The sequence below is a fragment of the Watersipora subatra genome, chromosome 6 (assembly GCF_963576615.1).
Source record: "Watersipora subatra chromosome 6, tzWatSuba1.1, whole genome shotgun sequence".
Classification (NCBI taxonomy): domain Eukaryota; kingdom Metazoa; phylum Bryozoa; class Gymnolaemata; order Cheilostomatida; family Watersiporidae; genus Watersipora; species Watersipora subatra.
This window is the reverse complement of record NC_088713.1, coordinates 46,585,461-46,612,982: the sequence shown is the minus strand read 5'-3', so window position 1 is coordinate 46,612,982 and position 27,522 is coordinate 46,585,461. Positions and strand designations below refer to the sequence as shown.

The 27,522-nt window shown below is 29.2% G+C and overlaps 1 protein-coding gene across 4 annotated transcripts; it reads left to right on the top strand.

Moving 5' to 3' along the window:
• The first annotated feature begins 2,540 nt into the window (after nucleotides 1-2,540).
• On the top strand, nucleotides 2,541-24,027 carry LOC137398721 (uncharacterized). Of its 4 annotated transcripts, none has more exons than XM_068084909.1 (5): nucleotides 2,541-2,561; nucleotides 11,137-11,239; nucleotides 18,899-19,021; nucleotides 20,433-20,897; nucleotides 23,912-24,027. In XM_068084909.1, the coding sequence occupies exons 2-5, from the start codon at nucleotides 11,188-11,190 to the stop codon at nucleotides 23,944-23,946; spliced, it is 675 nt and encodes a 224-aa protein (XP_067941010.1). In that variant the 5' UTR covers nucleotides 2,541-2,561; nucleotides 11,137-11,187; the 3' UTR covers nucleotides 23,947-24,027. The 4 variants fall into 4 exon arrangements, with proteins under 4 accessions (XP_067941010.1, XP_067941008.1, XP_067941011.1 ...); XM_068084907.1 differs by lacking the exons at nucleotides 18,899-19,021; nucleotides 20,433-20,897; nucleotides 23,912-24,027 and adding exons at nucleotides 12,237-12,359; nucleotides 12,537-13,001; nucleotides 13,374-13,486; XM_068084910.1 differs by lacking the exons at nucleotides 2,541-2,561; nucleotides 11,137-11,239 and adding an exon at nucleotides 4,161-4,257.
• The last annotated feature ends 3,495 nt before the right edge of the window (nucleotides 24,028-27,522 follow it).

Here is a 27,522-nt window from a genome sequence, read left to right as displayed (position 1 = left end):
ATTTCATATAGTAGAAATTCCACTGTCAAACAGCGTATGACCAAGGAGATATTGGAAAAAAGAAAGGGTACTGCTGGTTGAGAAATGCATTATCAGCAGTCAAATGGCACTGCAGTGCAATAGGATATCTGCAATGGTAGCTGTAATGTACTGGGTGTGGGTGTTATTATATACAACAATTAGCAATAATGAAAGGAAAAGGTTATATGTTTATATCTCTCCTCCTGCAATAGAAGAAATGCAATATTGGCCAATATTAGAAGTAAAATGCACTGATATTGTTATAATAACCAATATTATTAATATAGTATTAATATAAAACCAATGCACAATTTCGTTTACATTTTAAAATGTCATAGCTAGCAATGCCAAGAAATTGTGATATTTATATAGATTTTTAGAAAATCTGGACTACGTAGTCATTGTTCTGTAGTCATCCAAACTTATAATAAATATTGTAATGATCTCATAAGAATCGTTAGAAAAAAATATCATCGTCATTTCCTTTACTTACACTGCATTGGACATCAGTTAGATTATCAAAGTACTCTACAGTGTCTAAAATGTGAGTTACTTTGAAATCGGCAAAAATGAAACGATTTCAGTACTCCTACGTTAATTACAGAAACCTTCGGCAATTTGACAATGCTATAGACTGGTGAAATGTGCTTGTTATTTTTTCGTGAAACGCGCATGACTTAATCGTTCTATTCTCTGTCGCTCGGTGTTTCAATTTCTGGTCTTAACTCTGATAAAAGTAAGGCTTAGCAAGTTTTAATAACGATTTTTGGCCAAGTAAATCTGTCTATTTGTGTATAATCCATTCAGATGGGTAAGTTTTAAGAGACTGACAATTTACAGACTTGGTAACATATTTAAATAGGTTTATATGTGTTTTGTATCGTTATTATACTTTAATAACTCTAAAAAACGATAGTTAAATTTGTTGATGAGATTTCGAGACAAGGGTTTGCGACGTTGTTTATGAATAATTTCTGTAATTTGTGTGCACATGCATTTTATCATAAAAACTCAAACTTCGCTCCCGCTCGTTTGGTCGTGGGATAAAGTATATAAAGCATTATATATGTAAACAAGATAAATAAAATATTAAACATTACACAGACCTACCTGCACACCCCGTATCATAGCAGTAATTGCTTATGGCAAATGCTAAAAATGTTTTAATGTTGTCTAAGTTGTGCCAACTGCTCATTTTCCAAGGCTCAAGGCTTCTCATATCATTTACAAAAACAGTTTCTAAATAGTTCAGAATTAATTCTAGGAACATTACATAACCATTATTAAAATGTTAGCAGCGCGTGTTTGTGTTAAAACAACTGATATGAAAATAAATGACAATATTATTATATATAAATATATATTATATATTTGTATATTATAATATTGTATAATAATACTATAATGATAATATAACATTATATAATAATATATTTATATATAATATATTATATAAATAAATGTACCCGCCTAATCTGCTAGTACAGCCTGAGGAACACAAACACATACAACTGGTAGCAGAGGAAAATAAAGATAAGTATATATTTAAACCAAATTATTCTTTATGTAAAATAAATATAATTTAATAATATAATAAAATAAATATAAAATGCTTGCTTGAATATATCTACAAAAAATAATTTATAAATAAATATATAAATGCTTATATATGTCTATTTACATATGTATATATATCTGAATGTATATTTATGTACATTTACATAAATATATTTATTTGAAACAATCTCACACATGACTCAGAATATGTAAAATCAGCCTTTGGATCGACGTGTGTAATATTATATTAAACATTGCTTATTGCAAATTTTAAAATGTTTTGATTCCATTTAAATAGAGCTAGTCGCATATTTATAAGCTTCAGTTTGTCATGAAGATTACTCAAACAGTTTCTAAGTGATTCAGGATAAATGTTACGAACACTATATTACAGCTACTAGAATACTAGCCAAATGCTGGGCAGTGCATGAATATTAAAAACATCTTGTAAACGCTGCCAGTAATATAGTGGCCATAGGCTAATTTGAGTGCGCTAATATCTGTAGTGCTAAACTTGCTAACAAGAACCGTGAGAGCGAGATTTAGTGATGTTGCGGCGTAACGCAGGATCGCTATGGGTAAATTATTCAGATAATGACTCGCATCGCTCAAGGAGTACATTGCATTCTGTTAAGTTATGGGTTAGCTTGTCTCCTTGTGAACAGGAGGTGCCCAAATAAATTTTTTGTGATATGAATTTTTACTGCCATATTTTAATGGCTATAGCTGGAAATACACCTAAAAACTAATCTGAGACCTATATAAATGGAGTAGCAAAGCATTATTTTGTGTTGAAGTAAATCAGTATATTTGTGAAATGCATTGTTATAAAGCTTTTCTGATCCTAAACCAATGAATCATCAGAAAAATTTAGCTTTTGCTATGAAAGCTTTTTATAGCTTTAAAGCAATAACAGCGCTATTTATACAAAGCAGTTTGTTTAAACTTTAGATCAAAGTTGATGTTCCTAGCTACCGGTTGTAGTAAGTAGAAATACATTTAATCGTTATACAACATTATTAGCTAATAAAAAACGGATATAGATTTTTCAAGATGAAAACAATTTTTTTATTGAAGTATCTCACCAAATTATAAAATTTTAACAACATACTAAATGACTTTTAAACTATATTTTTAAATATAGTCTAGTTGATATACTAAATACAAACTAAATTTTAAGCGATAATACTAGTAATGTAATTTTCGCCGACTTCAAAATTAATAAACTTAAAATAGATTCAATGCGGATGAAAGTTTATTAATTTTTGGCGTTCAAAGAAATGTATTTTAAAATTGCAAAAAATAATTATATTTGTAACAGTCCAACAAAACATTTAATAACTAATTTAATATCATGATTTTATTCATTATGTGATGTTATATCATATTATATTAAATTATATTGTATATATTATACTAGTAGTAGACCTTATATACCTAGTATATCTCTAATTCCTTATTAGTTATCCTGCGGGTAGGTGTTTAGGAGGCTGGTTATCAGGGAGCAGATAGAGTTTGAAACCAGTTCCTTCTAGCAACCTAGTAGAAGGCATGGAGAATACGCATGTGAAGTTTGCAATGAAATAAGACAAATGTGAAATTAGGACATGTGGTATTTAGGGGTTATGCTGACTAATACACAAACGCTCGCAATAAAAGTGGAAATTTATTAATATAGACAGTGCCATGTTATATTGTTATATTAAACAATGTTAGGTTACCGTATATTGTTATTTTAATTATGTTGAGTTGTGTTATAGCACATCAAATTATTTTATTATGCACTGTATTTTAACATGTTATGTTGTTAAAATATTGTCACCCCAATCAAACTTAAAGATAAAAGTACTGGGAATTCTTTGAGTTTTTTAATTTTTAAAATATTATAATAATATAATTGTTTCCATTCGCAGAACTCTGATGAAATAAACCTGAAAACACAAACTAAAATAAATTTTATAATAGAAATAGTATTATTTCTGATAATATGAAGGTATTTATGATGACCACATTTTATATCAGAGAATTTAGGTGTGGGATTTGGTCAAACTACAAAAACAGTAACATTTTTCTTTTATCGTTCAGTTTTACTGAACAATAAAAATATTAGACAAGGCATTTGACCAAATGCATTGATACTTTTTCAAAAAATTTTATTGATGTAAAAAAACTTTAATTTAAATTGTTTGACAAAAACTTTAAATTTTACAGCAAAAATACTGAGTGTGTGTCAGCAAAAGCTTTTTGGCCTGAATTTACTCCGACCAAACAAGCAAAAAGTTTCAGAGTGAACAAATTAATATTTGCTAAACAAACAGTCAAGGAGGTGAGCTAATGTGTGTAATTAAGATACTATTTGTGGTTTATTGTTTATTTTATATTACTTTAAGTCCATTTGAGGTGAAAGTGATGGATTATTAATTTTGTATATTTGGGTGAATTGAACTGATTCATTAGAAATAGGATAGCAAAAGAATAAAGAGTTGAATCATGGCATTTCGCACCTGAATATCAAATTGAATCAACTCATTATAGTAGCTATCTCAATTTACAAGTGATGTATATTTCATGACTAGGGCAAGCATTGTTTGAACAACCACGATCAGTCTGAGTCTGAATAAACTGGAATGGCTGATCAGCAAGAAGTAGATGATATCAACAGATACAACTATGAAGATGGTATGACAACTCCAATGTAGATATGTAACTGTAACTAGTGCACCATTCAACCCTCTATAAGATTTACTAAATAATAATGCAGGCATTTACATTATTCTGTGAGCTTTATTTGGTCACCCAACAATCTCTCATGACAAACTATACCGTTGGGTAACTAGTATATATAATAGAGATATCCTTTGACATTGCCTTCTCTTCTGTGTGCAACCAGAGAGACATTTTAACCCGTTGAACCCCGATCATTCTTTTCAATGTATGTCGCTAACACCGGGCAACTTGACCGACGATTTGAAATTTTTACACGTTTATCAAATATATATAGATGTGCTTATGATTCAATGAAATTTACTCAAATTAAACTGGGTAATTATAGTTAGTATCACAAAATTCTTTATTTCCATCACAATCATCCATGACCTAGCAGCGAACGAGTCGTTTTGTTTTTTTGTGATATCGCTCTGATAAAATTTGTTATTATAACAAAGGAAGTAGATAAAGGTATCTGACAACTGTTACAAATGGAAGTGAAATTTTTTACCTAACATATTGTGCAAGAATTAACTTGACTGGTTTACGCTGTTATTTGAAACAGGTTTTTAAACAAAGCCTTGCGAATGCCGGAATTCTGGCTGCTAGGGTTTCTGACACCCTATTCAATGCTGGAGTAACGGCCGTCAGGGTTCAAAAGGTTAATGCTAACTATGAGACTCTTGTTATTTTAATCGATTTTGAAAATTTGTACCATTTTGGCATTTCAAGTTATATGGAAACTTTTAAGTAATACAATGCAAAATTTTTAATGAGTTCTTTATGGTGTGTATAATTTAAATTTTAACTTTTTAAAAGCGATTACTGTAACTAGAAAACAAATCACATTTTCCTTCAATTTGGGACACATTAGAGCCAGAGAAATTTCAATAACTCGGTATTCACCATCTTTTAGCTATTTATTTTTGGTTGGACTAATAGTTCATGCAATAAGCACACAGAGCATTGTTTGTAGACTGGGAGTTTACAGACAACCAGAGTGATATTCATTGCACTTTGACACCTCCCAATTACTATCCAGCAAGATATTGGAATTTGCGCAATAATTTTCTTCATGGCAAAAGTATAGATGCTACAGGTTTGTCTGTTTAAACATATAACTATACATACATATTTGGTGTACTGGTATATATTTATAATATTTACATATTTTATGTATTTATTTTATTTAGATTTTTTCATTTGTGGTAATATATTTAAATTGAATATTCATTCAGAGTTAGTTTATATTAAGAGCTGATTTTGTATTTTGCAGTTACATTTCACGATTGGCTCAAATCAATTGGTCAAATCCCTCAGTCATGGTCTGACAGGAGCAGTTCATCATCGGTTCGCCGCCATCATGCTTTTAGCAATTGCTTCCTTGCATCCATAGCAGTGCATTTCCAAAGCCCTGATATCAATCCTTTATCTATATTAAATCAAATCTGCTCTCATGCGAGAAAGATGGCCAAGTACTACTCCATCTTTCTTCAGGGAAGAAAAAAGAAATTTCTGTCAATGATAGACTGCTTGGAACAGAGAGGAGATTACAGTGAAATTCAACAACATATGATCCCGGTTTTTAGAATAACAGAAGGCGCGCTAGGAAAGGATTTACTTGTAGTAAACACAAATAACTTGGATGTTGTCTTTGGAGATGAAGATAGACCGATAACATCCGAAACTATAATTTTGTTGGTCGACACGTGTCAAAATTCGTTCTGTGGATCAAAAACAGGTAGGTTAATTTTTTTGGTAAATGTATATATATATGTATAGATATATATATATACATATTGATATATATTCCTATATATATAATTTATATTATATTGTATGTTATATTATATTATATATATACTTTATATTATATTGCACATCTTTTATATAATAAATGTATATAAGACTTTACACAACAAATATGTATATTATATATTTATATATATTTTTACTATACAAAGTGTATTTTTACATTTATTATATACATATTTATATATATTATATATACATTATATATAATATATAAACTATGGATGTGTATTTAAACGCATATATTTATTTTTATATTTATATGAGTAACATTTATTTCCTTTTGGATTGCAGTGAGGAAAGAGGAATTGACTGAAGAAGATATATGAGAACATATAGACGAAGCATATATCTTGTTTTTTATAATTATTCTATACTGTTTTTACAAATAAAAATGATGCTTACTTATCACTAAGAGTAAATTTGTTTAGTTGAGCTCATTCCATACTTGTGCATTCACGAATACATGTGTATATAGTAGATCAACACATTTGCACACTATAATTAGTATACAACTAATTATAGTGTACAAATACTTTTGAAACATACAGAACATAACTGGAAATTATTCAGAAAATGCAAACATGTTCTTCTTGGTTTACACAAAAATCAAACAGCAAAAAGTACCAGCTTCACATCATCTCACATGCCTGCATTACTCAAAAGCTTATAAAGATACATTCAGGATTTATTCTTAAAATATTACTCATCTAATTATCAGAACACAGATTTAGAGTTGGTGAAGTTTAACTTTTATGTTCATGAACTTGACATTGACATTCAAGTTAATAGAAATTAAAATTGATGGATATTTTCTGTTAATTTCGAAGTTTTTTGAATTTTTCAATAGTCAAGTTTAGATTTCAGGTGTATCACTTTGAAGTCTAAACCTGCACCTCAAAGTATAGCGGACTCCTTAAATATCTGTGAGCGTGTCTAAAAAGCATATGATTCTCTCTTTTTCAGTCCAGCATTTTTATGTTTTATAAAAGCTTGATACCGTTTGTGTGAAAAGATATCAAATTTGTTGCGCTTGCTAGTAATAATATATACTTTACCTTGAGCTTTGGGTGTAACTATAAACTTAAAGTATGTGTTTATTTAGCTAAGTTCATTCATGTTAAACTCAAATTTTATGTTATAATTTTGTCTCTAATCTAACAACTTTATACAGTAGATACTAAACATAGCGATCTTACGATTTGTTGCAGATCATAACGACTAAATACACTAAAGTTACTGCAAGTTACTACAGTTACTAAAGTTGATATTCTATTATGGTTCTAATTTTTAATATGTACAGTATGTATATAAAATTTACAATCTACTTGTTGGGCAACTAATGTAAAAATTGACTAATATGTTGAAGAAGTAAACCATTATAATCACAACATGTATCTTTTCTAGCTGGGTAAAACTGAATTCGATTGAAAATAACTACAATGACATTGCATATAATTGAGAAGCAAAAAACGTCCAAAAGTAATAATACCAAAGGGAAAATTATTTAACAGTGATGGGTTTTGTGCTAGCACAGATCAGCCAAAACCAAACGGTGCTGGTTTTGATTATTACAAGAATGGCAAGATACCTTTCAAAATATCAACAAGGATGGGATGCGAACCCATGTTCCCAGAAGGAAATGGATTAGCAGTCCATCACCTTAACCACTCGACCACCTTATCTGCTGGTTCTTTTTTAATTGCTTAATTTAGTTAAATTGGTCAGTTTAAATTTACCAGAAATGATTAGTTCTTGTAATCGTGCTTGCAGAAAAACTTTTTGTTTTGTATGAATTATTAGGTTAATGCTCGACATTGCACCATACTGCATTTTACTAAAATAATAACCTATTAAAGTCGACTAACTTTCTGAAAAACTATACCTTCACGAAACCTTACTAAAGCAATACCCGTGTTATGGGCCATCTCAACAATAGCTATGGGTAACAGTAAACAGTTGTAGTTATTAACCCCAAGCAAACACTTCAAGCGTGAGAATTTTAAGTAATGTAATGACTAGTTAGTTACCCAATGATCTCATAGTATTTTGTGAAGGTTAATGGTTAATTTTGCCACCTCTAGATTAGAAAATCTGAGATCAAATTTAGTACCATGCAAGTTTTCATTGATAGATTTTAATTGCTATAACTGGACACAGGGTGTAACAAAAAGACAGACACTGAAATCTATGTATATACATGTAGACTAGCAATAGGGCAGGTGATGCTAGAGATTTACTTTGTTTTCAAAGCAAATTGTTTCATGATAAGAATCAGTAAATTTGGTCAATGAAGACAATGGTCCATAATACATGTGAAGAAAAGCTGCCAGTAATATAGTGGCCATAGGCTAATTTGAGTGTGCTAATATCTGTAGTGCTAAACTTATTAATACTAACCATGAGACCAAGCTTTAAAGAGATTGCGCCGTATTGCAGGGTCGCTATGGGTACATTATCCAGATAATGATGCATATCACTCAATGAGTCAGTTGCATTATGTTTAGCTATGGATTACCTTGTCTTCTTGTGAACAGGAAGTGCCTAGATAAATATTTTGTGATATGAATTTTTACTGCTATATTTTAATAGCTAGAAAGACAAGTGAAAACCAATTTGTAATTTATATGCATAGAGTAGCAGCGCATTTGCGTTAAAGTATTTCAGCATATTTGTTAACTGCATGGTTATAAAGCTTTTTTGATCCTAAACCAATGAATCATCAAAAAAATTTACTTTTGGCTATGAAAGTTTTTATAGCTTGAAAGCAAGAAAAGCGCTATTTATACAAAGCAGTTTGTTTAAACTTTAGATCACAGTTGATGTTCTTAGATACTGGTTGTAGTAAGTAGAAATACATTTAATTGTTATACAGCACTATTAGTTAATAAAAAGGGATATCTATTTCAAAAGAAGAAAATAACTTTTGCATTGAAGTATCTTACCAAATTATAAAGTTTAACAACAATCTAAATGATTTCTAAACTATATTTTAAATCATTTAGTTTATATACTAAATATAAACCAAATTTTTAAGCGTTAATACTAGTGACGCAATTTTCACAGACTTCAAAATTAATAAATTTAAAATAGTTTCAATGGTTATAAAGTTTTATTAATTTTTAGTATTTCTAGAGAAAATACCTTTTAAAATTGTAAAAAATAATTCTACTTTTGAGCAGTCCATCAAAAAATTTAATAGCTAAAATTAATATCAAAGTATTATATGATTTTATACCACATTATATTAAGTTGTATTGTATTTTAGTATACTAGTGGTTAGCCTTGCATACCTTAGTATACCTAAGTATTTTACCAAATTAATAAAAACATAACAACAACGTAAATGATTTATAAATTATATTTTAAATATAATTTAGTTTATATACAAAATGTAAACTAAATTTTTATATTTAGTTTGTATAATTTGTATATAAACTAAAATATATTTTAAATATAATTTAGTTTATATAGAAAACAACATTTTTATTGAAGTATTTTACCAAATAATAAAAACAGAACAACTTTTTAACAACAATCCAAATGATTTCTAAACTATATTTTTAAATATTATTCAGTTGATATACTAAATATAAACTAAATTTTTAGCAATAATACTAGCAATGCAGTTTTTGTAGACTTGAAAACTAATAAATTTAAAATAGTTTCAATGCTGGTGAAGGTTTATTAATTTTTAGCGTTATTCAACAAAATGTATTTTCAAATTGGAAAAAATAATTATATTTGGAACAGTCCAACAAAACATTTAATAACTAAATTTAATATTATGTTTTTATTTACTATGTGACTCTATACCATATTATATTATATTGTATTTTATTATACTAGTAGTAGACCTTATATGCCTATAATATCTTCAACTCTTAATTCTTAATAAGTTATCCTGCAGGTGAGTGCTTAGTAGGCTGGTTATCAGGGAGCAGACAGAGTTTGAAACCAATTCCTTCTAGCAACCTAGTAGAAGGTATAGAGAATACGCGCAAGAAGTTTGCAATGAAATCGGTCACAAATGTGAAATTTAGGCCATGATGCAATCAAGGGTTATGCTGACTAATACACATACGCTCGCAATAAAAATTGGAATTTATTAATATAGACCGTGCTATGTTATATTATTACATTAAACAATGTTATATAACCGTATATTGTTAGATTTAATTATGTTGAATTGTATTATAGCAAATTAAATTATTTTATAATGCACTGTATTTTATCATATTATGTTGTTAAAATATTGTCACCCCAATCAAAATTAAAGATAAAATTACTGGGAATTTTTTGAGTTTTCTAATTTTTGAAATATTATAATAATATAATTGTTTTCATTCGCAGAACTCTGATGAAATAAACCTGAAAACACGAATTAAAATAAATTTTATAATAGAAATAGTATTATTTCTGATAATATGAAGGTATTTCTGATGACCACATTTTAAATATCATGAGAGATATAATATTTTATATCAGAGAATTTAGGTGTGTGATTTGGTCAAACTATAAAAACAGTAACATTTTTTGTTTTTTGCCAGTTTCACTGAACTATGAAAATATTAGACAAGGCTTCAGTTAATTAAATGCATTGATACTTTTTCAAATTTTTATATTGACATCAAATAACTTTAATTTAAATTCTTTGACAAAAACTTTAAATTTTACAGCAAAAATACTGAGTGTATGTCAGCAAAAGCTTTTCAGCCTAAATTTTTTTGATCAAACAAGCAAAAAGTGCCCCAGTGAGAAAATTAATATTTGCTAGACAAACAGTCAAGGAGGTGAGCTAATGTGTGTAATTAAAATATTATTTGTGCTTTATTGTTTATATCATATTACTTTAAGTCAATTTGAGGTGAAACTGATAGATAATTGATTTTGTATATTTGGGTGAATTGAACTGATTCATTAAAAATAGGATAGCTAAAGAATTAAAAGTTGAATCGTGGCATTTCGCACTTGAATATCAAATTGAATCAACTCATAGTAGCTACCTCAATTCACAAGTGATGTATATTTCATGACTAGGGCAAGCATTGTTTAAACAACCACGATCAGTCTGAGTCTAAATAAACTGGAATGGCTGATCAACAAGAAGTAGATGATATCAACAGATACAACTATGAAGATGGTATGACAACTCCAATGCAGACATATAACTGTAACTAGTGCACCATTCAACCCTCTATAAGATTTACTAAATAATAATGCAGGCATTTACATTATTCTGTGAGCTTTATTGGGTCACCCAACAATCTCTCATGACAAACTATACTGCTGGGTAACTAGTATATATAATAGAGATATCCTTAGACATTGCCTTCTCTTCTGTGTGCAACCAGAGACATTTTAACACGTTGAACCCCGGTCATTCTTGTCAATGTATGTCAGTAACACAGGACAACTTGATCGACGATTTGAAATTTTTACACGTTTATCAAATATATATAGATGTGCTTATGATTCAATGAAATTTACTCAAATTAAACTGGGTAATTATAGTTAGTATCACAAAATTCTTTATTTGCATCACAATCATCCATGACCTAGCAGCGAACGAGTCGTTTTGTTTTTTGTGATATCGCTCTGATAAAATTTGTTATTATAACAAAGGAAGTAAATAAAGGTATTTGACAACTGTTACAAATGGAAGTGAAATTTTTTACCTAACATATTGTGCAAGAATTAACTTGACTGGTTTACACTGTTATTTGAAACAGTTTTTTAAACAAAGCCATGTGAATGTTGGAATTCTGGCTGCTAGGGTTTCTGACACCCGATTCAATGCTAGAGTAACAGCCGTCAGGGTTCAAAAGGTTAGTGCTAACTATGGGACTCTTGTTATTTTAATCGATTTTGAAAATTTGTACAATTTTGCCATTTCATGTTATATGGAAACTTTTAAGTAACAGAATGCAAAAATTTTTAAAGAGTTTTTTATGGTTTGTACAATTTAACTTTTACTCTATAAAAGCATTACTCTAACTAGAAAACAAGTCACATTTTTCTTCAGTTTGGGACACAGAGCCATATAAATTTCAATAACTCAGTATCCACCATATTTAAGCTATTTATTTTTGGTTGGAGTAATGATTCATGCAAATAAGCACACAGAGCATTGTTTGTAGACTGGGAGTTTACAGAAAACCAGAGTGATATTCATTGCACTCCGACGCCTCCCAATTACTATCCAACAAGATTTTGGAATTTGCGCAATAATTTTCTTCATGGCAAAAGTATAGATGCTACAGGTTTGTCTGTTTAAACATATAACTATACATACATATTTGGTGTACTGGTATATATTTATAATATTTACATATTTTATGTATTAATTGTATTTAGATTTTTTCATTTGTGGTAATATATTTAAATTGAATATTCATTCAGAGTTAATTTATATTGAGAGCTGATTTTGTACTTTGCAGTTACATTTGACGTTTGGCTCAAATCAATTGGTCGAATCCCTCAGTCATGGTCTGACAGGAGCAGTTCATCATCGGTTTGCCGCCATCATGCTTTTAGCAATTGCTTCCTTGCATCCATAGCAGTGCATTTCCAAAGCCCTGATATCAATCCTTTATCTATATTAATTCAAATCTGCTCTCATGCGAGAAAGATGGCCAAGTACTACTCCATCTTTCTTCAGGGAAGAAAAAAGAAATTTCTATTGTTGATAGACTGCTTAGAACAGAGAGGAGATTACAGTGAAATTCAACAACATATGATCCCGGTTTTTAGAATAACAGAAGGCGCGCTAGGAAAGGATTTACTTGTAGTAAACAAAAACAACTTGGATGTTGTCTTTGGAGATGAAGATAGACCGATAACATCCGAAACTATAATTTTGTTGGTCGACACGTGTCAAAATTCGTTCTGTGGATCAAAAACAGGTAAGTTAATTTTTTTGGTAAATGTATATATATATGTATAGATATATATATATATATACATATTGATATATATTCCTATATATAATTTATATTATATTGTATGTTATATTATATTATATTATATATATACTTTATATTATATTGCACATCTTTTATATAATAAATGTATATAAGACTTTATACAACAAATATGTATATTATATATTTATATTTATTTTTACTATACAAAGTGTATTTTTACATTTATTAAATACATATTTATATATATTATATATACATTATATATAATATATAAATTATGGATGTGTATTTAAACGCATATATTTATTTTTATATTTATATGAGTAATATTTATCTACTTTTGGATTGCAGTGAGGAAAGAAGAATTGACTGAAGAAGATACATAAGAACATATAGACGAAGCATAAATCTTGTTTTTATAATTACTCTATATTATTTGTACAAATAAAAATGATGCTTACTTATCACTAAGAGTAAATTTGTTTAGTTGAGCTCATTCCATACTTGTGCATTCATGAATATATGTGTACATAGCTGATCAACACACTTGTACACTATAATTAGTATACAACTAATTATAGTGTACAACTACTTTTAAAACTAACAGAACATAACTGGAAATTATTCAGAAAATGCAAACATGTTTGCCAAGGTTTACGCAAAACAATCAAACGGCAAAAACTCAAGCTTAACATTGTCATCTCACATGCCTGCATTACTCAAAAGCTTATAAAGATACATTCAGGATTTATTCTTAAAATATTACTCATCTAATTATCAGAACACATATTTAGAGTTGGTGAAGTTTAACTTTTATGTTCATGAACTTGACATTGACATTCAAGTTAATAGAAATTAAAATTGATGGATATTTTCTGTTAATATTGAAGTTTTTTGAATTTTTACTCTTTAAATTTCAAAAACTTTCAATGGTCAAGTTTAGATTTCAGGTGTATCACTTTGAAATCTAAACCTGCACCTCAAAGTATAGTGGACTCCCTAAATATCTGTGAGCATGTCTAAAAAGCATATGATTCTCTCTTTTTCAGTCCAGCATTTTTATGTTTTATAAAAGCTTGATACCGTTTGAGTGAAAAGATATCAAATTTGTTGCGCTTGTTAGTAATAATATATACTTTACCTTGAGCTTTGAGTTTAACTATAAACTTATAGTATGTGTTTAGTTAGCTAAGTTCATTCATGGTAAACTCAAATTTTATGTTATACTTTTGTCTCTAACCTAAAATCCTTATACAGTATGTACTAAACACAGCGATCTTACGATTTGTTGCAGATCATAACCACTAAATACACTAAATTTACTGCAAGTTACTACAGTTACTAAGGTTAATATTCTATTTTGGTTCTAACTTTTAATATGTACAGCATGTATATAAAAGTTACAATCTACTTGTTGGGCAACTAATGTAAAAAATGACTAATATGTTGAAAAAGTAAACCATTATAATCACAACATGTATCTTTTTTTGCTGGGTACAACTGAATTCGATTGAAAATAACTACAATGACATTGCATATAATTGAGAAGCAAAAAACGTCCAAAAGTAATAATACCAAAGGGAAAATTATTTGACAGTGATGGGTTTTGTGCTAGCACAGATCAGCCAAAACCAAACGGTGCTGGTTTTGATTATTACAAGAATGGCAAGATACCTTTCAAAATATCAACAAGGATGGGATGCGAACCCATGTTCCCAGAAGGAAATGGATTAGCAGTCCATCACCTTAACCACTCGACCACCTTATCTGCTGGTTCTTTTTTAATTGCTTAATTTAGTTAAATTGGTCAGTTTAAATTTACCAGAAATGATTAGTTCTTGTAATCGTGCTTGCAGAAAAACTTTTTGTTTTGTATGAATTATTAGGTTAATGCTCGACATTGCACCATACTGAATTGTACTAAACTAATAATTTAGTAATATGAGTAACTTTGTTGGAAGACTAAATCTTTACAAAGCTTTACTAAAGCAATGCCCTTGTTTTGGGCCATCTTAACAATAGCTATGCGTAACAGTAAACAGTTCTTGTTATTAACCCCAAGCAAACACTTCAAGCGTGAGAATTTTAAGTAATGTAATGACTAGTTAGTTACCCAATGATCTCATAGTATTTTGTGAAGGTTAATGGTTAATTTTGCCACCTCTAGATTAGAAAATCTGAGATCAAATTTAGTACCATGCAAGTTTTCATTGATAGATTTTAATTGCTATAACTGGACACAGGGTGTAACATAAAGACAGACACTGAAATCTATGTATATACATGTAGACTAGCAATAGGGCAGGTGATGCTAGAGATTTACTTTGTTTTCAAAGCAAATTGTTTCATGATAAGAATCAGTAAATTTGGTCAATGAAGACAATGGTCCATAATACATGTGAAGAAAAGCTGCCAGTAATATAGTGGCCATAGGCTAATTTGAGTGTGCTAATATCTGTAGTGCTAAACTTATTAATACTAACCATGAGACCAAGCTTTGAAGATATTGCGCCGTATTGCAGGGTCGCTATGGGTACATTATCCAGATAATGATGCATATCACTCAATGAGTCAGTTGCATTATGTTTAGCTATGGGTTACCTTGTCTTCTTGTGAACAGGAAGTGCCTAGATAAATATTTTGTGATATGAATTTTTACTGCTATATTTTAATAGCTAGAAAGACAAGTGAAAACCAATTTGTAATTTATATGCATAGAGTAGCAGCGCATTTGTGTTAAAGTATTTCAGCATATTTGTTAACTGCATGGTTATAAAGCTTTTTTGATCCTAAACCAATGAATCATCAGAAACATTTACTTTTTGCTATGAAAGTTTTTATAGCTTGAAAGCAAGAAAAGCGCTATTTATACAAAGCAGTTTGTTTAAACTTTAGATCACAGTTGATGTTCTTAGCTACTGGTTGTAGTAAGTAAAAATACATTCAATTGATATACAGCATTATTAGCTAATAAAAAGGGTTATATATTTCAAAAGATGAAAATAACTTTTTATTGGAGTATCTTACCAAATTATAAAAATTTAACAACAATCTAAATGATTTCTAAACTATATTTTTTATCATAATTGAGTTTATATACTAAATATAAACTCAATTATGATTATAGATCATAAATTATAAATTAATATCAATTATCTAATTAATACAATATCAATTATCAATTATAAATATAGACTAAATTTTAAGCGATAATACTAATAATGCAATTTTCGCAGACTTCAAAATTAATAAATTTAAAATAGTTTCAATGCTGATGAAGGTTTATTAATTTTTAGCATCGTTAGAAGAAATATGTTTCAAAATTTTAAAAATTAATTATATTTGGAGCAGCCCAACAAAACATTTAATAACTCAATTTAATATCATGATTTTTATTTCCTATGTGACGTTATACCACATTATATTAGGTTACATTGTATTTTAGTATACTAGTAGTAGACTTCATATACCTAGTATATCTTCAATTCTTAATTAGTTATCCTGCAGGTGAGTGTTTAGGAAGCTGGTTCCCAGGGAGCAGATAAGAGTTTGAAACCAAATTCTTTTAGCAACCTAGTAAAAGGTACAGAGAATACGTGCATGAAGTTTGCAATAAAATAGTTCAAAAATGTGAAATTTAGCACATGTGGTATTTAGGAGTTATGCAGATTAATACACTCACACACACAATAAAAACTGGAACCTATGAATATAGACACTACTATATTATGTTACATTAAACGATGTTATATTACATTATATTGTTAGATTTAATTGTATTTAGATTGTATTAAAGCATGGTAAATTATTTTATAACATATTCTATTTTATTATAATGTGTTAAAATATTGTTTATTATTGTTTGCACTGGGAACTACCTGAGTTTTCTAATTTTCAAAATATTATAATTACATAATTGTTTTCATTTGCAGAAATCTGTGAAATAAGCCTGAAAATTCAGGACTAAAATCATTTCTATGATATAAATAGTATTATTTCTGGTAATATGAAGGTACTTCTGTTGATCATATTTTGTATCAAAGAATTTAGGTGTGTGATTTGATAAAACTGAAAACAGTAACATTTTTATTTTTTAGCAAGTTTCACTGAACTATAAAAATATTAGACAAGGCTTTAGTTAACTAAATGCATTGATATTTTTTTCAGAATTTTTTATTGATATAAACAAATTAATTTAATTTCCATGACTAAAATTTAAGATTTTGTAGCAAAAATATTGAGTAGGCCTATGTGTCAGAAAAGCTTTTCAGCCTGAATTTATTCCGACCAAACGAGCAAAAAGTTCCCAAGTGAAAGAGTTAATTTTGCTAAACAAACAGTCAAGGAGGTGAGCTAATGCGTGTAATTAAAATATTATTTATGGTTTATTGCTTGTTTTATATTACCATAAGTCTATTTGAGGTTATTTGATAGATAATTGATCTTGTCAATTTGGGTGAATTGAACTGATTCATTAGAAATAGGATAGCTAAAGAATTAAAAGTTGAATCGTGGCATTTCGCACCTGAATATCAAATTGAATCAACTCATAGTAGATACCTCAATTTACAAGTAATGTATATTTCATCACTAGGGCAAGCATTGTTTAAAGCACCACGATTCGTCCGAGTCTAAATAAACTGGAATGGCTGATCAACAGGAAGTAGATGATATCAACAGAGAAAACTATGAAGATGGTATGACGACTCCAATGCAGATATATAACTGTAACTAGTGCACCAATCAACCCTCTATAAGATTTACTAAATAATAATGCAGGCATTTACATTATTCTGTGTGCTTTATTGGGTCACCCAACAATCTCTCATGACAGACTAAAATGCCAGGAAACTAGTATTTATAATAAAGGTACCCCTAGACATTGCCTTCTCTTCTGTGTGCAACCAGAGAGACATGTTAACCCGTTGAACCCCTATCATTCATGTCAATGCATGTCAGTAAGACCGGGCAATTTGACCGACGATTTGAAATTTTTAAAAGCTTATCAAATATATATAGATGTGCTCATGATCCAATGATATTTGATAAAACACTAGTAAAAAAAGTCGACCAACTCTCAGCAAATGTCATCAAACAGAAAACACTGTATTTTACCATTAATTGGGCTAAAGCTATAAATATTTGTACTATTTTAAAAATTCATAGAAAAAACGTACAGTAGTATCATATTTATCAAGCACATGTTATTTATACTACCATGACTCAAAATAAACTGAATAATTATAGTTAGTATCATAAAACTCTTCATTCCGATCACAATCATCCACGATTTAACAATGAAATAGTCGTATGGTTTTTTGTCGCAAAATTGTTCTGACGAAATTTCTTCTTATAATGAAGGAATTGGATGAAGATATTTGCAAACTCTTAACAGTGAAAGTAAATTTCTGATTTAACATCCTGTTCTAAAATTAATTTGATTGGTTTATGCCGTGACTTAGAAACAGCTTTTGTAAACAGAGCCATGTGAACGCCAGTATTCTGGCTGCTAAGGTTTCTGACACACCTTACGCAATGCGGGAATAACAACCGTTAGAGTTCAAAAGGTGAAAGCTAACTATAGGCCTCTTGTATTAAAAAAACTTGTACAATTTTGGCACTGAAGGTTTGTACGTAACCCGATGCAAAAACTTTACATGAATTCTTTACGTTAAGTGCGATTTACGTTAAAGGTTTACCCTACAGAAGCATTTACTGTAACAAGGGAACAAATTGAATCAAATGACTTTCTTCTTCAGTTTGGCACACATTAAAGCAAGAGAAATTTAAATAGTTCAGAGTTCCCCGTATTTAAGCTATTTATATTTGGTTGGACTAGAGGCTCATGCAATGAACACCCAAAGCATTGTTTGTAGATTTGATGTTGATAGATGACCAGAGTTCTCTTCATTGCACTCCAAAGTTTCCCAATTACGATTCAGCAAATCTTTGGAATTTGCGCACTAATTTTCTTCCTGACAAAAGTACATATGCTACAGGTTAGTCTATGTTAACATATAACGTATATACATAATTGGTGTACATTTACTGGTATATATTTACATATATTTACATATTTTATGTATTTATTTGATTTATATTTTTATTTGTGATAATATATTTAAATAACATACTCATTCAGAATTAATTTATATTTTCCCATGACCAGAATGGAGATGTTGCAAGTTATGTATATAACCTTCAACATGTATATATAATGATATTTACATATACATGTATATGTATATATTTGTATATATATATATGTATATATATGTGAAAAAATTGTTTCCTCACCCCGGATACCCTGTATGGGTGGTAAATTCTGCTCTAACTCGGGTCTCCTGCCAGAGACCTGGGAGTTTGAGCACTCGCCTCAAGATCTTAGCTGCTCCCAATAGCGCACTTTTCTGCAACTCACCTGAGTTGATTGTTGTTGGTATTTGGGCAAGCCACATTTTATGCGCCGGTGTTATAGTTAAAATAGTTAATAGTGTTAAAAGTTTTCAGTTCTTAATAGAAGATGATATATATATATATATATATATATGTTTATATATAAATATCATAACAAACATATAGAGATGACTTTGTATAAGCATCATTTTATACATCTTGTTATATATACATCCTATATATATCTTATATATAACATATTATGTTATATTGTATATATAAAATATAAATAAATATATATGATCTATAAATATATATAAATATATATATAAATATATAAATATAAATATATATATATATAAAACATATCATCTTCTATTGCATATAAAAGTCCTGTTCTGGCTGCGAACTGTAGAAAACATATCAGTGAGTGCAATGATTAATAATGCCACAAAATTGTTAAATATTAAAGTTTTAATAGTGTTGTGAAGTAAAAATATGCCATCAATTTTAGAATTACATAACAAATTAAAAGCTCAAACAAATTTCAGTACAAGCTATAAGATTATTGTAAGTTAGTTGCAAGCAACAAATATTTACTGATTAATATATTTCTCAGCTTTCCAAAGCTTATTGATTTTGAGATTTACAACCAGTTGAAAGTGAATTTTTTATTATGATACCATTATGTCTATATGATATTACAATATTATATTATTATTAAGGTAAAACAATTTTTGCACACAAAAAGGATTAAATTCGCTTTGATCAAATGAGAGTACAAAATATATGCGACATTAGTTTTGCCTGTAAAAAATTAAAATTTAGCTTCTCAAAATTCTGATTGGCTATTTAAAAAGACAATGCCATCCTTTATATTCACCACAGAAATAGGGTTGAAAAATAGAGCCCACAGCGTTCAAATAGACGTTTAACAGTATATACTTTCTGATATGGTGCTAGGTCATTGCCTAACTACATACAGTTATTAAGAACTGATTTCAAATTTTGCAGTTACATTTGACGTTTGGCTCAAGTCAATTGGCCGAATCCCTCAGTTATGGTCTGACGAGTGCAGTTCATCAACAGCTTGTCACCATCATGCTTTTAGCAATTGCTTCCTTGCATCCATAGCAGTGCATTTCCAAAGTCCTGATATTAATCCTGTCTCCATATTAAATCAAATCAGCTCTCATGCAAGAAAGATGGCCAAGTACTACTCCACCTTCCTGCAGGGAGGAGAAAAGAAATTTCTATTGATGATAGACTGCTTGGAACATACAGGAGATTACAGTGAAATTGAACAACATATGATCCCTGTGTTTAGAATAACAGAGGATGCACTAGAAAAGGATTTACTTGTAGTAAATAGAAATAACATGGATGTTGTTTTTGGAGATAAAGATAGACCGATAACTCCTGAAACTATAATTTTGTCAGTCAACGGGTTTGACAACTCATTATGTGGAACCAAAACAGGTAAGTTTGTTTTCTCAGTAACAAAACCAAAAAACACACATAACTGGCATAAATACATTTTGGTATATAGCACCTTTTTTAATGTATGAAAAATTGTTTTTTTGTAAACCTTTTGAATTAACTCTCATTTTAAATCCCCATTAACTATACTTGAATCAGATGGATTGGTCAGACTCTATGTCAGATGCATTAGTCTACTTTTTTCAAAGGCCAGCTTTTTCTCCTAACTACATTTTAGCGGTAACACAAAGTTGAAGTTATACATTTTATTCCACGACCAAACACGACCGAAGCGATTGTTTGGGAGATTTACGATAAATGCATATGCGCACACAACTCTCGAAAAATATCCGTTAACGGCCATGACCAAACCCTTGTACCAAAATCTCATCAAAAAATTTAACCATTTTTGTGTAAAGTCGTTTAAGTATAATAATGATACAAAACACATATAAACCTATTTAATATGTTACCAAGCCTTTGAAATGTTTCTGCGATATCCTAAAACTAACCCATCTGATCGAATTATACATAAATAGACAGATTAATTTGGCCTAAAATCAAAATAAAAACTTGCAAAGCCTATATATATTAATCAAAATTAAGACTGGCCAACGAAACACCGATAAGGTCGTGTGACAGAGAGTAGAACTATTGAGTCATGCGAATTTCATGAGAAAAATGTGCACATTTCACCAGTCTATGGCATTGTCCAATTGCCGGAGGTTTCTGTAATTAACGTAGAAGTACTGAAACGTAATCGTTTGTTTTTTGCCGATTTAAAAGAAAACTGACATTTTGGACACTTATAATGAGTACTTTGGTATCCCAACTGATGTCCAAAGCGGGGAAAGTAAAGGAAATGACGATGTTATTTTCCTAACAATTTTATATGATTATTACAATATTTAATTGTAAGAATAATTATTCGATTTTATGAGATTATTATAATATTTAGTTATACAGCTAATCATTCGAATTTACAAGATCGAAGTATATATTGACAATGCAATATGTTACTGTTATTATTTTTCTAAAGCTTTTGTTGATGATGCTGCGCCTGTGCCCAATATTGCGGTACCCAATATCGCGGTAATGCCAAGCCATTTTTAATATCTGCAAAAATAAGTAATACGCCCACATCTTTTTTTATAGATATACATCTATTTTTATGACAACCAGCTAAAATCTGTTAGACTTTTAATTTCAGCATAATTTTTTAGATATAAATACGTAAATCTAGATAAATATCACTTCTTGATATTGGTTGCTATTACTAATGATAAAAAGCCCCCAGCCTATGTATATTACACAGCAGCTTGCCATTTTACTTCTAATATTGCATTTCTCCTGTTGCAGGGAAGATATATAAACATATAATATTTTTCTTTTATTATTGCTGTTTGCTTTACATAAAAACATCCAGTACATTAAAGCTACCATTACAGCTACCATTGCAGTTATGCTATTGCACTGCAGTGCCATTTGACTGCTAATGTTGCATTTCTCAACCGGCAGTATCCGTTCTTTTTCATTATCACTTTGGCCGCGGGCTATATGACAAGGGAATTTATAGTATTAATGAATTATTTTAAAATGATTCAACTAGCTAGATATAATTTTAGAAATTGACAAATATTTCTTATCCAAAGTTAGAAGTCTGAAGTTTGAACTGTCTGTAGACTATATACCTATGTAAAATGCTGGATAATTGCAGTTAAAAAGTCACATTTTAACACCCAATTTTTAACAAAATCTTTAACATTTTTACATTTGACATTTTTACACCTTTCTGATCCAGGAAGATTAATATTTCTGCTTAAAATAGTTTTATGACTGCTAGCATTCATCTTCTCTATTTGGTAATACTAACTGTATGAATATAAAATGTTGAGTCTATTACACTAATCATTTGACAATAGTAGCTATGGTGATGTTTTACCTGCTGAGAATAAACACTAGGGCCTTGATTAAACTAGGATGAAAGGGCTTATGAAAAACTTTATTCTGTCAGCCGAAGACACAATAATAAGTTATATATAGCTCGTAATATTGTAATGATGTAATATTACAGAAAACGGTATTAAAAATGAACTTGGGCAAATTCTTTTGTGGATTCTATTAGAGCTTTTTGCTATTTTCCTATCATTTACTATTTACTATCAAAACGATTATTATTTCAACAAAGAATTTGAAAATGTTTCAACATTTACAACTTAAAACCATGCAAGCAAAGAACAGATATTTATGGTTGTTTACTCCTTTTACCTTAATTTATTTGAACCAAATCCATACAACCTCCAACATTTATTTAAAAAGATTACTTCTAGCTTCTCTATGGTTTCGCCTAATATATTTTATTCTTAATAGGAAAGAAGTAATTTAAATGCTGTGTCAAACTATCCGTTTGATTTTATTAATTAACTTTATGGTATTCTATGGTAAAATTTGAAAATCATTTGTTTGAAACGAAATTATTGTTAATAAAGCGTTATATATTTATGAGTATATATAATAAAAATACACACACATACAACCTGTATTTAATATATACATATTATCTAAATATACACATTTAACATAAACTCACATGTATAAAAAATTCTCAGTTTAGGTATACATTTTAGTTTTCGTATATATTTAGATATTTATATACATATATATATATACATATGTATATATATTCTTATATATATACTTTATATTATATTTTGTATATACTTTACACTATAATATATACACACATAATATTATATTATATGTATACTTTATAATATATTGCATATATTTTATATAATAAATGTATATAGAACTTTATACAAAAAATATGTATATTATATATTAATATATATATTTTTTATTATATAAAGTGCGTTTTTATATTTATTATATACATACATATATATTTTATATATACATTATATATACAATATATACACTATGGATGTGTAGTTAAATGCATGTATTTGTTTTCATATTTACATGAATAATATTTATCTACTTTTGGATTGCAGTGAGGAAAGAAGACTTGACTGAAGAAGATATATGAGAACACATAAACGAAGCATATATATTGTTTTTATAATTATTCTATATTATTTGTATAAATAAAAATGATGCTTACTTGTCAGTAAGAGTAAGTTTGTTTAGTTGAGCTCATTCCATACTTGTGCATTCACGAATACATGTGTATATAGCTGTTCAACACACTTGTACACTATAATTAGTATACAACTAATTAAAGTGTACAACTACATTTGAAACTAAAAAAACATAACTAGAAATCATTCGGAAAATGTAAGCATGTTCTTCTTGGTTTACACAAAAAATCAAACAGGAAAAAACATAATTTCACATTTCTGTATTACTCAAAAGCTTATAAAGATACATTCAGGATTTATTCTTAATATACTACTCATCTGATTATCAGAACAAACATTTAGAGTTGGTGAAGTTTAGCTTTTATTTTCATGAATTTGACATTCAAGTTAAATAGAAATTAAAATTGATTGGAATTTTCTGTTAATTTTGAAGTTTCTTGGAATTTCACTCTTTAAATTTGAAAAACTTTCAATAGTCAAGTTTAGATTTCAGGTGTATCACTTTGAAGTCTAAACCTGCACCTCGAAGTACAGCGGACTCCCCAAATATCTGTGACTGTGCTAGAAAAACATCCGATACTCATTTTTTCAGTTCAGCATTTCATAAAAGCTTGATATTGTTTGAGTGAAATGATATCAAATTTGTTGTGCATGTTTGGGCTGCATATAATATTCAAATTGAGCTTTGAGCTTAACTATTAACTTTAAGTACATGTTTAGTTAGCTGAGTTCATTCATGTTAAATTCAACTTTTATGTTATACTTTTGACTCTAACCTAAAATCTTTATACAGTATGTACTAAACATAGGGATGTTACGATTCATTGCAGATCATAACCACTAAACACTAAAATTACTGCAAGTTACTAAGGTTAATATTCTATTTTGGTTTTAACTTTTAATATGTACAGTACATATATAAAATTTACAATTTACTTGTTTGGTAATTAATGTAAAATTTGACAAATATGTTGTAGGAGTAAACTATTATAATTACAACATGTATCTTTTCTTGCTGGGTAAAACTGAATTTGATTGAAAATAACTACAATGACATTGCATATAATTGAGAAGCAAAAAACGCCAAAAAATAATACCAAGAAGTAAGTTTTTGAGAGTGATGGGTTTTGTGCTAGCACAGAGCAGCCAAAACCAAGCAGCCAAAACCAAGCAGTCAGAAACAAAATGGAGACTATCCGACGTTGTAGAAAGATAAGAAACAGTTGGTTTCTTGGAGAATAACACCAAGGAGGAAAAGTACACCATTAATGGAACTTATGATAGCACAAAGAAACTTAAACCAAATGTTAGGAAGAAAAATGACTAAAAACTGCCCAAATTGATTTTCTTCTTGTAGTTCAAAAAACAACTAATAGTCATGTGTTGTTACTCTTTGTATGTGTTCTATTTGGTAACATAAAGCTGAGAAGTAGCTTTTATATAGTTTATAGGTGATTGATGTAAATCTGATAGATACAATGGGAAATGTAAATACCCTTATTAATAATATTAGTTTGGTTTCCTACCTTATTGACAGTTTCACAGAATACAGATCAGTCCACCAGTTTGACTGAAAATAATGATACTACTGCTAGTTCTACAACTTGACCTTGTGTGACCCTTAGTGAGTCGAGGAAAGATTCTGATCCCGAAAGTGCTGAATGTTCTCAATGTTTGAGTCAAATAATTATAAAAAGATTTTGGAAGTTCTGACTCATTTGATATTGTCATAGGTATTTTTTATAAACATTCTATCGGAATGCCCCGCGTTGCCCAAGTAAAAAAAAACATTTTCACAGAAAATTCCTTTTTCTTATACATATAGCAACATTTACAATTCTAACCTTCAGATTTCATATCATGATAAGTTTTTTGCGTAGTTGAAATAAATTAGGAAAAAAATAGAAACAAGTGTAAAGGTTTTCATACTTGGTCAAACAACTGTAACTTTCAAACTTCATTCTATGAAAAAATTTATTTGTGAAGGTTTATTAAACTAAAAAAGGATTAAACAAGCATAAAAGGGTTTAAATTTAATTGTGAAAATTATAATTAGCAAGTAATTGCTAAATTACGCCTGTTTCGCCTCAATTACAATCAAATATGATTTGGTAATCATACAATTAATACAAGCTGTAACAACAAATTAAAATCCTGAGTATGTTGAATTATTGATAACAATTGCTGCATAGCAGTGTGTACAAATAAAAGGTAACTGTTCCATCAGATGCTATCTATCTATCAAAACTGAATACGATGCTACTGGTACCTCCCGATACTGGTACAAATGTAAAAATAAGATGTCAGACTGTCTTTGTCTGACTGAATGGAGAAACAATGTAGAGGCAATTTCTATTCAAGATATTACAATTGTCTGCATAAAAAGTATCGGCCCTGAACGCGCTTTTTCATATGAACTTTACAAAAAAACCGGAAAAGGAAGCTTAGGAAAACACGAAAAAGCATCGTGCTCTATAGAGGTAATAGAGTTTTGATTATTACGTCATTTAACATGTGAAAACAGAAAAAGAGTGTATATAGTGTTTAGTAAGAGCAATGGGATGGGCCATAAAAGTCTTCATAGACTCGTGGTTAGATAAATGGATTACAAACCTGTGATTGCAAACCCCGTGAGTTAATATACAAATATACAGCTACACATATACTTACACACCGACTTTGAGAAATATATATATATATATATATATATATAGATTCCTGACTTGAACGCCTTATTTACTGTTTTGTAGATAAAGCAGCCAAGTGGCTCAATCAAATCAGCTGAGCATACAATTCATGTAATATAATTGGTTGACAAGAGTAAATATCGGCCGCCTTCAGACCATCACACCTTTGCCAATTGTTTTATACGCTCCATTGCTACACATTACAATAGCAACTTCAACCACTTTTTTTCTTCTTTAGATCACATGACAAAGGGATATCCAAATTCTACTTTGTTTTTTCTCAAAGCGAGAGAAAGGAGCTTTTTCATTTATGGTCAGAGATTCTGAATGAACTGAAAGGTACAAAGAAATTAGAAAAACTCTAAATGTATTTTTTTAAATAGCCGAAAATCATTTACAAAAAACATTGTAGTAATAAATTGTGAATATTTAGAGGTTCTTTACAAAAAGAGAGAAAACCAATACCTTGTGACAGTATAGTAATGATTTACAACAAGACAGACGACTTAATCAAAGCAACACATCAGCTATTGTGTGTAGATAAGACAAAATAGCAAAAGACAGTGAGACATTTGTTTTTACTTTAAAAAAGTTATTAAAGACCAGCTTACAGAATCATTAACACAAAACCATGTTTCAACAAAAATGCTGAAGTCTTCTGTCATTTATTGAGAATTCTTTTTCCCATAATAAGGAGTTTATTATAAAAAAGTCAGTTTTAGAAAAACAACAAACTGATTTGTACTTTTGATTAGTTTTAGAACACGGTGGCAAAAATGGATGTGCACCTGAATTGTCATTAAAATTTTCACTTAGCTAACATACTTTAAAAACTCA

What these genes read in the sequence shown, in the direction of transcription:
- LOC137398721 (XM_068084909.1), top strand. Translation starts at nt 11,188, where the DNA reads ATGGCTGATCAACAAGAAGTAGATGATATCAACAGATACAACTATGAA. An exon ending in CAGATACAACTATGAAGATG is followed by an intron (nt 11,240 to 18,898) that starts GTATGACAACTC and finishes CATTGTTTGTAG; the next exon opens with ATTTGATGTTGATAGATGAC. An exon ending in CAAAAGTACATATGCTACAG is followed by an intron (nt 19,022 to 20,432) that starts GTTAGTCTATGT and finishes CAAATTTTGCAG; the next exon opens with TTACATTTGACGTTTGGCTC.